The sequence below is a fragment of the Artemia sp. Qi Xiang Cuo genome, chromosome 12 (genome assembly GCF_049724085.1).
Source record: "Artemia sp. Qi Xiang Cuo chromosome 12, ASM4972408v1, whole genome shotgun sequence".
NCBI classification, from domain to species: Eukaryota; Metazoa; Arthropoda; class Branchiopoda; order Anostraca; family Artemiidae; genus Artemia; species Artemia sp. Qi Xiang Cuo.
Window position 1 is genome coordinate 48,212,717 of NC_142805.1, and position 16,630 is coordinate 48,229,346.

Here is a 16,630-nt window from a genome sequence, read left to right on the forward strand (position 1 = left end):
TAGGAACAGGTGGGGAATCCCCGCTCGTAATTGCTAATCACTTTAACCCTTTTTTTTTCACTCTCTTTGAAAAGGTGTAGAGTTTCCATGACGTACATTCATTGTGCAATTGACAACAAAAACTAGAAAAAAACCTGTTTGACCACATTATCTCTAGTTTCATAACATGCATTATAGTGTGCCAACTTTTAATATATTCATGTACCCCTGAAAACAACAGCAATTTCAATGTATATTTTCATGTGTAATTGAAAGTGCCTAATAGGTAACTACTAGCGGGAGAAGGGGATCTTAGAACATTATATAGTACATTTTCAGGCCAAAGCTTTGCAGCTTTTTGTAAAAAAGTCTTTCTATGAGTTTTAATATTTACACCCTAACTTCCCTTTATTTAGAGCAATATATTCGGATAGATGCGTTTTGGGTCTCAAAATTAGGAATAATCCAGCCACTACATTACATATAGGCTGATACTATTATGCTATCTATTTTATTATCATTATTTTCCCAAAGCATCGGAATTAGCGAACTGCCATCCCGATTTTAGATCCCTAGTCCTGAATTGGTGCAGGGGGATGGATTTCTGTTTGGCAATACGGGACTCAGAGTTTGATCTCAGATGCAACAACCCGCCGTAACAACCAAAATTTGGTTTTGGCGATGAAATTATGCGAAAGTCTCTCCATAATAATCAAGACAAAAAAAAGAAGAAGAAAAGGATGATAAATGTTAAATCCCAAGCTTGGAACTCGATTTAGATTAGGTACTGGAACACTTGGGACAGCAGGACAGCAAATTTTAGGAGAAAAAATTTGTTTCTATCAATTCACAGCTCCGAAAGTTCTTTATTATTTTTTATTTTATTTTTTTTTGATCCAACGGACAATTAGAGGGAATGTAGAGAGGTATAAAGTGATCTCAATGAAGACAAGAAATCTGGGTAACAAATCTCATTGTATCGACCTACGATGTCCGATTTGCCTTTTTTTGAAAAGGAAAATAATAGAACTGTTTTTTTTTTCAAATGACCTTGGCATGCATTTATGTAGAGAAACTAACAGTACAAAAAATGTAACTGGGAGAGATTTCTTTAATAAAATGGTGGATTAAGATTCGTGTATATTCATGAGTCTCAGAATCGAAGATTAGATCAGATAGTTTCAAACTTTCAATCCTATAAAAGACCAAAAATAATGCGTATTTCCAATCAACATGTTTAGCAAATCCCCTTCCTTGTCGACCTCGAATTTAAAGTAAAAATATTATAAAAAGATATCGCAAAAATTACGGCTAACAGAACAATTTGACTGAATATTCAAATTTTTCCGTAGAAAATAAATCACTGCAGGGGTTCATTTATTTTCCATAAATGCCAGTAGATCATTTACGAAAATTGCAAACCTTTTAGGTGGTAGAGCACTTCCCTGTTTTACTCATATTTTGTTCTCAAAATTCCTTGACAACCCCTTCCCACACCCTAAACTATGTTCATTGTTCCTATTTACATCTATATTATTCATTTTCCAAACGGGTCAGGCAAGCCTATCCCTAATAGGCTTTTAATCATAATTAATCAATACTCCTCAATCAGAACTTCTTCAATACGACAATCATTGCAATGCTTCTTCTTCAGTGCGTTTCAAACCATCACTATCTGTCCTAGAATGTCCTTCCTGTTATTCCCTGACCGCTTGTCTTTTCTCCAACTATATTCCTAGCCTTATATCGACTATACATTCTAAAATTTTGCTTATATATTAACAATAATATTGAAAAATAAAATCCGTTTGAAAATCCCAGGAGTTAAAATTATCATATTTTAAACAATCAATCTAGTTTTATTGGCCTTTATATGCTGTGGACTTTTACACTCATAGATCGAGGGGGGTACCCCGCCCCTCCAAGATTTTTCTAGTGCCCTTGTTCCTTGTTTTGTTTCTGTTTTCTTTCTTTTTTAAAATACATTTTTCAGTTTGGTCAATTATTAGGGCCCTTGTCACGTTGCGACACCACACACCACACCACACCACACCACACACACACCACACCACACCACACCACACACCACACGACACCACACCACACACAACACAACACAACACCACACGACACAACACACCACACCACACCACACACCACACCACACACCACACCACACCACACACCACACCACACCACACACCACACCACACACCACACCACACCACACACCACACCACACACACACACACACACACACCACACACACACCACACACACACCACACACACACACCACACACACACCACACACACACCACACACCACCAAACAAACACCACACACAATCCACACACACACGACACACACACACCACACACACACAAAACACACACACAACACACACACAAAAAACACACACACAACACACACCCCCCACACACAAAACACACACACAACACGCACACACACACAACACACACACAACACAAACAGACAACACACACACAACAAAATAAAACACCAAACACAAACACCAAAACAACCCACACAAAACCCACACACACCACACCCACCCCACACACACACACACCACACACACACACACACACACCACACAACACACACAAACCACACACACACACACACACACCCACCACACACACACACACCACACACACACACCACACACACACACCACACACACACACCACACACACACACCAAACACTCAGAACGACCACAAACACACCAAAACAACACACCACAAAAACACAAAACACACACTCAAAACACACACACCCAACACACACACCCCACACACACACACCACACACACACACCACACACACACACACACACACACACACACACCACACACACCCACACACACCACACACACACCACACACACAACACACACACACCACAAACAAACCAAACACACACAAAACACAAAAAACACACACACACCAACACACACACAAACAGAGACCACACAAACACCACACAGAGACCACAAACACACACACACACACACACACACACACACACACACACACACACACACACACACACACACACACACACACACACACACACACACACACACACCACACACACACACCACACACACACACACACCACACACACCACACACACACACACACATCACACACAAACACACACACACACACACACAAACACACATCACACACACACACACACACACAGACACACACATACACACACACACACAAACATACACACAAACACCACACACACACCACACACACACCACACACACACCACACACACACCACACACACACCACATACACAAAACACAAACACCACAAACACAACACACACACACAAAAAAAACACCACAAACACGACCACACACACACCAAACACACACGACACACACACCACACACACACACACACACACACTACACACACACCACACACACACACTACACACACCACACACACACCACACAGACACACTACACACACCACACACACACCACACACACACCACACACACACCACACACACACCACACACACACACACACACACACCACACACACACACACATATTTTTGTCAGTTTGTAGTTTACGCACTAATATCAATATCAGTAACGATTCTATTTGAACTTTCTCCATATTGATCAAATTGGTCTCTAAAGGGTTCATGATAAAAAAAATAGCGCACGCCATGCTGAATGTGCTTTCAAAAACCCATCTGGTCGAAAACATGTTTGTTATCGTTAATGATTTCCAAAGATGTAAGAAAACTATGGAAAATACAATTCTCTGATTCAAATCTGAAACTTTAGTCTATTTTCGGATCGAAAAATAAAACTATTTCTATAAAATTTGAGCTAATAATGGTTTTTGACCGTAAACTCTAGTTTCTTGTAAGAAAATTATGGAAAATACAATGCAACCGAGTCTCTCAAACCCCGTAAAGCTCTTTTAAAAGATACAAGTACTACTTATTTAACACAAAACTTTCTTTTTTAATGGGGACCAAGTAAAGAAAAACCACACGGAATCAGGCAACAGCGTCTCTCAAACACCGTAAAGCTCTTTTAAAAGATATAAGAACTACTTATTTAACACAAAAATTTCGTTTTTAATGGGTATCAAGTAAAGAAAAGCCACACGGAATCAGGCAACCGAGACTCTCAAACCCCTTAAAGGTCTTTTAACAGATACAAGAACTACTTATTTAACACAAAAACTTCGTTTTTAATGGGCACTAAGTAAAGAAAAACCACACGGAATCAGGCAACCGAGTCTCTCAAACCCCTTAAAGCTCTTTTAAAAGATACAAAAACTACTTATTTAAGACAAAAATTTCGGTTTTATTGAGCACCAAGTAAAGAAAACCCACACGGAATCAGGCAACAGAGTCTCAACACTCGTAACTCTCTTTTAAATGATACAAGAAATGTTTATTTAACACAGGAAATTCATTTTTAATATGCATAACGTACAGAAACACCACAAGGACTCAGGCAACAAAGTCTCTCAAACCCAATAAAGCTCTTTTAAAAGATACAAGAACTACATATTTAACACAAAAATTTCGTTTTGAATGGGCACCAAGTAAAGAAAAACCACACGGAATCAGGCAACCGAGTCTCTAAAACCCCGTAAAGCTCTTTTAAAAGATACAAGAGCTACTTATTTAACACAAAAATTTCTTTTTTAATGTGCACAAATTAAATAAAAACCACCCGGAATCAAGCAACAGAGTCTCTCAAACCCCGTAAAGCTCTTTTAAAAGATACAAGAACTACTTATTTAACAAAAAAAATCGTTTTTAATTGGCACCAAGTAAAGAAAAGCCACACGGAATCAGGCAACCGAGTCTCTCAAACCCCGTAAAGCTCTTTTAAAAGATACAAGAACTACTTATTTAACACAAGAATTTCGTTTTTAATGGGCACCAAGTAAAGAAAAACCACACGGAATCTGTCAACCGAGTCTCTCAAACCCCGTAAAGCTCTTTTAAAAGATACAAGAACTACTTATTTAACAAAAAAATTCGTTTTACTTCTTCGTATAGTATAACGTTAAACTATTTTAAATTGACAACTGTCCAAACATCACTTGTGTAGTATACAGTACACAATCATCCCATCTCCCCCAAAACACTTTTCAGCCATTTCTTGTTAAAATTTTTATTTCAAGTCAATCACACGGGTTTTTCGCTAGCAAGTCGGCTCTGAAGTATTCGCGAATGCTAAACTCTTTTTTTTCCACCTTAATAGGATCAAATTGCAAATGCTAAACCCTTTTTTGCAAATGTCAATCAAAGAATTCTGATTGTAGCGTCCAATTTTTTATATAACAAAGCCTACACACATGTACACACTGTGCTTTCAAAACCCATCTGATTGAAAACATGAAAAGGTGCCAAGGAACGTAATCTCCTCAAAACTTAATTTTTTTTGGCAATTTGGTCTGTCAGAAACCTGTCCTTCATAACATAGTATGTAATCACTAGTCCAAATCAAGTTATTGTATATGGAGTAACCTCCGCTCTCTTTGAAAAGGTGTATACGTCCCATAATCTACCCAAATAGCACAGGAAGGAACATAATCTACCCAAATAGCATAGGAAGGAACGTAAAGGCCCAGAATAGCACAGGAAGGAACATAAAGTATTAGAAATGGAATGTACTACTCTACTTACTCGTATATTAATAATTTTTGTTCGTTTTAGGGTTCATCTATTCGTCAAAAGTAGTGTGTGTTATTTCCAAGCCCGTTGTCATATTTTTAATATTTGTTCGTTTTAGACTTGACTTAGTATGTGACCATCTCTGCTCGTTTAGGTTTTGAGGTATGGCCCTTTGCTTTTTATTGGAAGTCTCTTTTCAACGGCATTTTAAATTGTTTGAAAAATAAAGAGTTAGTAGCCTTGAGGAATCCTGCAAGCGAGATGCTTCACCGCTAAAGCTCTTTTTGGATTGAAATACTATCGAGTCAAGCAGAAGAGAATGATCAGATTTATTATTAACAGATAGAAACTCACAATTGGGACTATTTACTGGTAGGCCTAGATTATTAAGTGGTCCTGACAGAATTTAAAAGTTTCCCCTTAGACCTCTTTGGGTTAGACTAACTAAAAATGCTGTTAGTATGGTCAAGGCCGTAATCATCACAAAAATAAGTAGGCCTTATGATTTTAGCCTTAAAAGAAAGAATTTGTGATTTAGTAACTTTCTTCTTTGTTTCAGAGCTACTTGATGACGTGGCAATTGCGGCTTGTAATAGGTACAGCAAGCTTGACTATGATGTAACTCCTACACTCTTCTTAGAATTTCATGGTACAGAAAATGATGTCCTTGTACAGGCGGAAACAGTTGGTAAATAGCTCTTTCTTGTATTCGCTAAAAAGATATAAGTTCCAGCTCTCTTTACCTTATGTACCAGGTTTTAATGAAAAATTTAACGAAATTTTATTCAATCATAATTTTGAAGCATACCTCAGATTTATCAGGCTTTTGGGCAGCTTTCTAAATTTCTTGCTCTTTGAAAAATTCCTTGCTCTTATGGCAAGTTTATACATTTCCCGAAATCACCGACAATTTCTGGGACGATCACCACATTCCATAGGCAAGGCTGTCAAATTTGGAAAGTCCACTGAAACTTTTGCGCTGGGAGAGTATATATTTATCTCCCTGACCATTTTGTATAGTTTAATGTAATAACAGCTATTTCTAATGATACAGGTATAAAACAGTCGGCTAGGGAAGTCGTAGAAAAAAAACACAGTTTTGTAGATTTGTAAATTAGCAAAGAAACAGGGAATTCGAATATTGGTTCATTTTGTGACATTACTTTTTAAATGGACCCATTTTTTAAAGATTGTTACTCAGTCATGCAAAATCTCGAATCAAATTCAGTCATTCCTTTAAATATGAAACTAAAGAAAATAGCCTCACGAATAGAAATTACTCCTTATATTGGGAAGAAGGCTACCCCCTCCTTAGCCCCACAGTATGCACACTAATTTTTTTTAGTGGGTTAAAAGTACTTGTTACTTACTCCATTCCATAGGGCCTTATGTATGATTAGTCGTTCTTAAAGAATTAGGAAAAAGTTTCAGATTCTAGCGTAAAGAGCGAGTGATTGAGGAAGGGGCAGTTTACCATATACAGAGTAACTTCTACTCGTTTTACGTTTTATTGTTGCTTTTCATTTTCACCTGAAAATGTTGTTTTATTTAATTTCTGTTCGTTTTTAAAGGCCTGTCCAGGGTTCCCCTAAAGGTGAGAGGGGTACTTCCCACTTTAACCCGACTCTTTAAATCAAAACTTAATAATGTGTCAAAACTCATTTAGTGAATAATTAAAAATAAAATACAAAAAGGAAGTTTTTTAAAGAAATATAAAAAGCTAAATTAAATCTAAGACGAGCAGAAATAAAGTCAAATTGTCATTCAAGTGCAAAACGAACATAATTCACTATCGATAAATAAGTGAAACCCAAAGCAATTAGAAATTGTAATAAATGATATAATCAACCTCAAACGAATAGAAACTACCTCAAATAGGAGTAGAACTAGGGCCTTCTAAATAGCTGGACGCCATTCGTGCTTTGCTGAAAACAAGGTATATTTTGAACATTTTCTCTTTCATTTTGTTAATAAATGCAATATTTTTGCTACTTTCAGGAATGAATATCAATCTACATTAAACTTCAACCTGCATTGCATTGGTTCTTTTCAGTAATTTCGGTTATTATGGGGATTTTCTCTCTTTTTGTCGATGTAATTCCAAATAAAAACACACAGCTCGAAATAAAAGTTGTTTCAGCAAACCACAAATGACATTCTTGTTTCTAGAAGGCATAGGGGGTTTTATCTCTGTTCCTCTTTGTAATAGTTTCATTTTGTTTTAAGTTTGAGTTGATTATTTATTTGCTTGATGTTACTTGTTTGACTTTATATTGGTCGTTTTAATTGACTAATGGTTATTTATTGTTTAATACAGAAAATATTTGTCAGTTTTCTTCTGTTTGATTTATATAAGACACCCAGGGTTACCCTAAATACGAGGGAACTACCCCCCACTCAAGCCCGACTCAAACCAAAGACGGGAAGAAATATCGTCATATAATAATTCAAGCTTGAAGCAAACACAAAATACTATCAATTAGTCCCCGAAGCTGCGCTGAAAATCGGTGGCGCGCTACCGTAAACCTTTCAGCTCACCGCCGCTGAAAAAGCTTCAGCGCTCCGACGCCGCCGCTGATACGGTCGGTGGCGGCGCGCCACCGAAAATTTGAAGTGCCGAATTATTTTCTGAGACTATTGAGAGGCAAATATAATACAAAATCTACTATTTAATGGTGAATGCAAAAATTTTGGATCCTCTCAAAATGTTTTTTTGTCAACTCATCAACTATAGACTTCAGAATACCATTCACTTGTTTCTGTCCTCTTCGCTGCAATGTAACATTTTCTAAAAAAAAAGACCTTCGACTAGCCATGGTTTTTATTGAATACCTTATTTATAACTGCTTTACCATATCCGAAAAAGGCAGCTATTCTACAAAAGCCTTAGAACAAGGTTTTTACATAGGCACATGCTTTTTTTTTACATATGTACATGGAAGCATGTACAAAATGGAAGAAGTAAACTTACATGAAAATATTCTTTGTCTTCCTAACAACCTACTCGAAAAAACTCAAATTTAGAACAGAAATGAATTCCTTAGAAGTTTTTGTAATTTAGATTAGGTTCTTGATGCTGGTGCTCAGTTGCCAATTGTGGAGGTTGCTGATCATCTGCCTCCTATGTTACCAAAATATGAACAATACAGGTCCTTAAAACGGCATTTGCCTGTAAGTTGGAATGCAACATGTAGTATGACGCAAAGTATTATTCAATACAAAGGCCCTCTGGCAAGTGTTCTGTGTAAAATTGGGAAACCTGGCCTTGTTCTAGATGATGAGGAATATGAATTGATGCTTGACCGTTGCTTTCTACTGTCAAATTTTTCTACTACAGTCAAGGCCATTGATGGAGAATTCTTTTCTAGCCTAAATTTTGCTCTGCTCTGTTTGGGCCTCCTAAAAGGTCACCTTGAGGAGCAGCCTAACGGTAGTAGCTGTATTTTGCTTCTGACAGAAAAGTCAGCTGCACTTTTGGACTTCAAAACATTCAAAATAAATGAAACTGATGACCATCTGAACCTTCTTGATGGTTCACTGACAAGAAGGGAATTTTTGCTCAAAATTGTTAAGACTCTAGTACTAGAGACTGACATAAGGTATTTTATGACATCTCTGGTGAATGGAATTTATCCAATCAACAATCCAGGCTCCTCCAGTTCAACTTGTAGTTAGTATTTTAGTGCAGTAGAAATTCTTTGGTACAAAGAGGAGATGGCCCTCGGAAAGCTTGAGGGGGAGGTTGTAATCTCTAGTGCTTTCGGTGGAACAGCTACCCCAATCAGTTGTGTAAATATGGCTAATGGTGATTCTCAGAAGAGCAGAAACTCTAAATCTCCTCATGATCATACATAAGAAAAAGGAGGCTGCTTGATCAGATAAATGTTTGTGAGCAATGATGTAGAACAGGATGAAAATGACGATGTGATTTGGCGTCAAGTCGATTTTATCTGGCCTTTGCAGCCCATGCCAGGAGATGGCCCTGTCCTAGTCGATGTAATCAATAAAACCATTGCCTTCTTATAAATATGTTCTATTCTGCTGTCATGGATTTCAGCCTTGGCAAGAAAAGTTATATCGTTGGTGGCAAAAGTGCCGCAGCAGAAAGGGTTTTCAGTCGTGCAGGACTAATTGTCACTGTTATGCGTTCTCTGTTGGCTCCACACCCTGTAAACAAGTAGAGGGGGGGGGGGGTTGACATTTGAACAGGAGTCCATATATGGGTATTGACCTACTTTGAATCCAACCGGGAGTGACATCACAGCCACACGCTCATTGAATACGACCGGTACAAGATTACATCACCAGAGCAATGAATTTACGTAACTGTTATAACACAACTTCTACATGAGACATGTTCATAAATTTAGAAGGTTTCACGGGAATTTAAAATATATCTGTGCACACTTGCCAGAACATAGGAAACGTCAGAGATTAATTGACATTTTAGGGGATTTGAAAGTAGAAACGAAAAGGTAAGGCATCTTAGGGAATGTTAACTCTATTAAGAGATGCATATTATTTTTCTATTTTAGTGGTTGTCGACTGTGTTCTGTATAATACACAAGTACCATTTAAGCAGTGTTATCAATATAAAAAGTTGATACTAATAAAGATGTTGTTGCCAAGAAAAGAATTTTCATAAAGAAATTCAGAACAATCCTTAGAAATCAACTAGTGAGACGATTATGGATTTGAACCATCAAGGGCCGCAAACAACAATGACCTTAACCTCCAAGGGTCACCTCTCCCCAACCTCCGAGGGGGCCCTTCATCCAACTTTTTTTAGGATACCCTCCAATTTTCATTATAGAGGCTCCATTAAGAGTTAAAAATGTGTAACCAATGACCTTAACCTCCATGGTTCACCTCTTCCCAACCTCCTAGGGGGCCCTTCGTCAAAATTTTTTTTAGGATACCCTCCTATTTTCAATATAGAGGCTCCACTAAGAGTTAAACATGTGTAAGAAAAAAGTTATCAGAACGTCATTTCTGACCTCATCTTTCGGGACTTAGACAATCAGATGCTTTGAGTATCCAATTCTGATACTTTTTGCCTAACATTATCAAATATGTCATTTACAACGTTATCCTTTTTTTAAAGCCCCCCCCCCCGTGGCCTAAAATGTTTCCTCGTTATGACTTTTTCTCTTTACTAACCTTAGCGCATCAGATATTCATGCAAACATCACCAATAAAATCCATATTAAAAGAAATTACTAGTACTTTCAAAATTAAGACACATCGAAACGTCTATTTTCAAAGCACGTTTTCTGATCGATCTGCTAAATTAATTGACTTCTGGTTAGATACAGTTTGAAAATTGTTTACAAAACGTTGAATAGTTTATTGTTCCTAAGCGACGCGCTTGAGACACAGAAATTAACAAACAGAAAAGGTATTTCAGCTAAAGCAGGGAACAAGTTTAAAACTTAAAATAAATATAATTACTCTCTATTTTGAAAGACTTCTGGCTGTTTTCCAAATCATACCCGGATATATCCAAGATATAATTTGAGGTATCGGCCCCTAAAACTCCTGATTAATTGCATTTAAAACATGTAAATAAATAACAATATTTAATATATAGTACAAATGTGTTGCAAAAACATGAAAAAAGGGGGCACATGAAATGTCAGATAAATTTAGTACCTTTATTTAGTGATTCAATGAGTTTCGGCTTATAAATATTGCCAAAAAAAACAAACGTTTCACTTTATGTAAATCTGGGGTAACGAGATGACTTCTTTATTTGAATATTCTCGTTTTTTTTGTTGTAGTTGTTTTTTTGTTTTTTTGTTTTTTTTTTGTTCGACTTGATATTTACAGTAAATCAAAGGGCTACAATACTAAATATTCAAGATGCTTTTACCAAGGACATTAAATCTCCTTCTCAGGCTTTTACCAAGGACATTAAATCTCGTCTAGGCTTTTACCAAGGACTTTAAATCTCGTCCAAGGTTTTACCTAAAATATCTTCCAGACTTTTACCAAGGACATTGAATCTCGTCCTGGCTTTTACCAAGAACATTAAATCTCATCCTTCCTTCTAAATTAACTGCAATAGCAACATTTTACCCTGTATTATTAGTATTTTAAAGGATTTTCTGATAGCCTTGATAGAGTATTTTTCTTCTAAACTAGCTACAATAGCAACATTTTATCCTGTATTATTAGTATTTTCAAGGGGTTTCGGTAGCGTTGATGGAGCATTTTCGTTCTAAACTAGCTATAATAGCAACATTTTACCCTATATTATTAGTATTTTCAAGGGTTTTGGAAATCTTTTTTCACTCCCAACATTACTTTACGACTTTTTGCATACCCAATACCAAGCAATACTTTTCAAAATTCTTTATTATATTATTTCAGAACAATCTCTTTTCTTAATATTCCTCCTAAATCAGTTTTACAAATTGAACTACTCATCCTTTTTTCACCCCCAAAATTACTTTACGATTTTTTTGCATACCCCAACACCAAGAAATTCTTTTCAAAAGGCATTATTATATTGTTTCAGATCAAATTCTTTTCTTAAAATTCCTCCTAAACCCGTTTTGAAAGTTAAACTACTCATCTTTTTCCACTCCCAACAGTACTTTACGACTTTTTTTGAATAAAGTTTGGCTTTAGTTTTCAGAAATAAGAACTTCTAGATTTAAAATTTATCTGGTTTTATTAATAATATTTGCTTTTTTACTAAATTTGGGTTTTAGTTTTCAGAAATAAGAACAACCATGTTCAAAATACATCTAATGTTATTAATAATATTTGATTCTTTTTCATAAAGTTGGGTTTTAATTTCCAGAAATACGAACATCCACGTTTAAAATGCATCTGATTTTAATAAAAAATTTGATTTTTTGTTAAACAAAGTTTGGTTTTAGTTTTCACATATATTAACAACCACGTTTAAAATACAAGTGGTTTTGTTAATCTTTTCTCAATTTTCGCAATGAAAAGAAATAAGTTACAGATCAATTCTTAATTACAAAATCAATTCTCAAAGACATAGGAAATTTAAAGTTCTGTTCTAAATTTTTCCATAGAAGATAGAAAAAAGGTATTCTTCGATTAAGAACACTCACCATATAGATGTTAAGCTTCGCTTTGACTTTGAATGTTCTCAACAAGGTGAAAGTGACTTCAAGTTTTATTCCGAATTTTCTCAAAGAAAATAAATAAGTTACAGATCGATTCTATTTTTTTCCGGAGAAATAAAAAGTTCCAGTTTAATTTTTAGTCGTGAGAACGATGTGACAAAAAGTTCAAGTTCCCTTCTGAATTTTCTAAATGAAAAGATACAAGTTACAGATCAATTCTATTTTTTTCAAGAGAAAATAAAAAGATTCCAATTCAGTTCTAATTTTTCTCAAAGAAATGAAAAAAAATTAAAAGTTCTACTCTAAATTTCTTATTAAAGATAGAAAAAAGTTATACTATGATTGAGAATATTCGCCTTGAAGATAAAGAGTTCCACTTTAATTCTGAGTTTTCTCAAAGAAGTGAAGAAAAGTTCAAATTCTCTTCCGAAGATAAAAATTTCCACTTTAATTCTGAGTTTTCTCAATAAAGTGAAGAAAAGTTCAAGTTCTCTTCTGAGTTTTCTCAATGATAAAAAGAAAAAAGTTATACTATGATTTCGAATATTCATCATGAAGACAACGAGTTCCACTTTAATTCTGAGTTTTCTCAAAGAATTGAAGAACATCTCAAGTTCTCTTCTTAAGATAAAAAGTTCCACTTTAATTCTGAGTTTTCTCAATAAAGTTAAGGAAAGTTCAAGTTTTCTTCTGAATTTTCACTAAGAAAAAATACGTTACTGATCGATTCTAGTTTTTTAAGGAGAAATTGAAAGGTTCCACTTCAGTTCTGATTTTTCTCAAAGAGGTTAAAAAAAATTTAATGTTCTGTTCTAATTTCTCGTAAAAGATATAAAAAAGTTATACTTTGATTGCGAATATTCACCATGAAGATAAAGAGTTCCACTTTAACTCAGAGTTTTAACTAAATTTCAACTTACTTACTTACTAGTTTTAACTCACTTTAACTAAATTTTTCTGTTCAAGTGGGAAAAAAGTCATACTTTGATTGTGAATATTCTCCATCAAGATAAAAAATTCCACTTTAAATCAGAGTTTTCTCAACGATGTGAAGAAAAGTTCAAGTTCTCTTCTGAATTTTCTCAATGAAAAGAAACAAATTACAGAGCCGTCCTTTTTTTTCCAGACAAAATAAACATATTCCTTTTCAGTTCTGATTTTTCTCAAAGAAATGAAAAAAAACTAAAGTTCTGTTCGAAATTTCTTATTGCAGATAGAAAAAGTTATACTATGATTGTCAATATTCACCATGAAGATAAAGAGTTCCACTTTAATTCTGAGTTTTCTCAAAGAGTTGAAGAAAAGTTCAAGTTCTCTTCTTAAGATAAAAAGTTATACTTTTATTCTGAGTTTTCTCAATAAAGTGAAGAAAAGTTCAAGTTTTCTTCTGAATTTTTTCAAAGAAAAAAAATAAGCTACCGATCTATTCTAATTTTTCTTGAGAAAATAAAAAGGTTCTACTTCAGTTCTGATTTTTCTCAAAGAGGTGAAAATTTTTTAAAGTTATGTGCTAAGTTTCTCACAAAACATAGAAAAAACTTTTACTTTGGTCTTGAATATTCGCCTTGAAAATAAAGAATTCCACTTTCATTCTGATTTTTACCAGTGAAGGGCAAAAATGTTCAATATTTATGCTAAATTTTACTAAAGAAGAGAAAAAAAGTTAGCTCAGTTTTGAGTCTTATCAAAAAAGAGTAAAAAGCTCTATTTCAGTTCAGAATTTTCTCAGATATGAAATTTTTTTTAATTTCTGTTCTAAACTTCTCCGTAGAAGATAGAAAAGAAGTTACAGTTGAATTCTGTATATTCTCCAGGAAGATAGAAAAAGTTCCACTTTAATTCTGAGTGTTCTCCGAGAGGTGAAGAAAAGTACAATCTCTCTTCTGAAGATAAATAATTCCACTTTTAATGCTGAGTTTTCTCGAAGAAGTGAAGAAAAGTTCAAGTTCTCTTCTGAATTTTCTCAAATAAAAAAGTTACAGTTCAATTCCAAATTTTTCCATAGAAGTTAGAAAAAAGTTTTACTTCAATTCTGAATTCTTCCTCCAAGAAGAGAAAAGGTTCTGATTTAATTCTTTAATTTCTCGATGAAGTGAAGGAAAGTTCAAGTTCTCTTCTGAATGTTTTCCCAGAGAAGAGAAAAGGTTCCACTTTAATTCTGAGTTTTCACAACGAAGTGAAGAAAAGTTCTTTATTCTCCATTAATTTATCTTTATGTTCTTTAGTGATATTGTCTACCAATGCCCTTTTATTATGACAGCGATTTCATTGTCTATTATCACATTATTTTTACAGAGGTAACAGTTCTGGCACTTAGGCAAGATATGATTTATGATATTGGTGCAGCAGTATGCATGTCTTCTATTTCCCTTTACGTGCGTGCACGTAACCTAGTGTAAATTAACCTTTAAAATGAAATAAAGCTATGTCGACTTTGCATTTCTCTCTCACTATGTCTGCTTGTGGCTGTACCAAACGTACTTTATGCTTGCTCTAACATCGGAAGCGGCTTTCCCAGTTGGACTCCATGGTAGGTTATCGAGACTACCTAGTTTATTGCATGTATTAAATCAGTAATTTTCACACATTGGAGGGATAAACACGGGCATCATATTTTAAAAGAAAAAGTGAAAATCAATTATTCCAGGAAAATGTGTACACATGATAAAGTCATCGTTGCCTTGAATGCTGACAAAGAGATATATTTGAACTATGAAACAAGTAGTAGTGGAGATCTTATTGGGAATGTATGCCTACGTTGTCATGGCAGCGAGGAGTTAAATTCCTTTGGAGTACCCAAAAATTTCTATCATGCAAATGGTGGATATGTGAAAGTATCATTTCCAGAGAAGTTACTACTCAAAGAGAATGCCAACATAAGAATAATAGTTGATGAATAGGGGCAACTTCTAGCTAATGGTTCTGGTAACATGTTACCCGTTGATAAATCTTATCGTCATCTTTCCGGTGTTAGCATGCGAATAAAACCAAAGGGAGATAGAAGACATGCATACTACTGCACTAATATCATAAATCATATCTTGTCTACGAGTCAGAATTGTTACATCTGTAAAAAGAATTTGATAATAAACAATGACATTGTTGTCAAAATAAAAGGGCATTTTCAGACAATATCACTAATGAATCTAAACATAAATTAATGGAGAATACAGCACAAGTGAACATTACTACTACCAATGATCATATAGTCTATTAATAAAAAAATATAGAGGATGAAACGTGTATTGAACCTGTATGTGACATCCCAGTAAAAATTGTTTATGACTCAAAATGGAATAATTATTATTCTACTAGTTACGAACTAAGAGAAGCGAATAAGTTTAGTATTAAGAGAGAACATGATGAATTATTTTATGAAAGAGATTTAAAATGTCTAAGGTTGCTCAATGATAATAATAACGTGTAATAATTTATATGACATATCTGTATGTTAATATTCAGATTGTCGTTGTTACAAATGACATAGTGTGTGCGGTATGTTGTTATATTTCTATTATTTTATGAAGCAATGGCATGTCAAACGCTTAGAATGTTTATTAAAAAGTCTGAGATTTTTTATTTTCTTTGGAAAAAATTAGAATTGGACTATGGCTTTTTTCTTTTCTTTGAGAAAATTCAGAAGAGAACTTGAAATTTTCTTCACTTCGTTGTGAAAACTTTGTTGTGAATTAAAGTGGAACCTTTTCTTTTCTCTTGAAAAACTTTCAGAAGATAACTTGAACTTTACTTCACTTTTTTGAGAAAATATAGAATTAAAGCAGAACTTTGTTTCTTCTTGGAGGAAAAATTCAGAATCGGAATATAACTTTTTTCTAACTTCTATGGAA

The 16,630-nt window shown here is 34.7% G+C and overlaps 1 protein-coding gene across 1 annotated transcript in view; it reads left to right on the forward strand.

The window, feature by feature from the left end:
* The window catches only part of LOC148946209 (D-lactate dehydrogenase, mitochondrial-like), a 531,845-nt gene that overhangs the window by 63,702 nt on the left and 451,513 nt on the right, over positions 1-16,630 (forward strand). Inside the window, exon 6 of the mRNA XM_089097633.1 lies at positions 6,239-6,367. Coding sequence (XP_088953759.1) covers positions 6,239-6,367 — 129 coding nt within the window. The remainder of the gene's footprint in view (positions 1-6,238; positions 6,368-16,630) is intronic.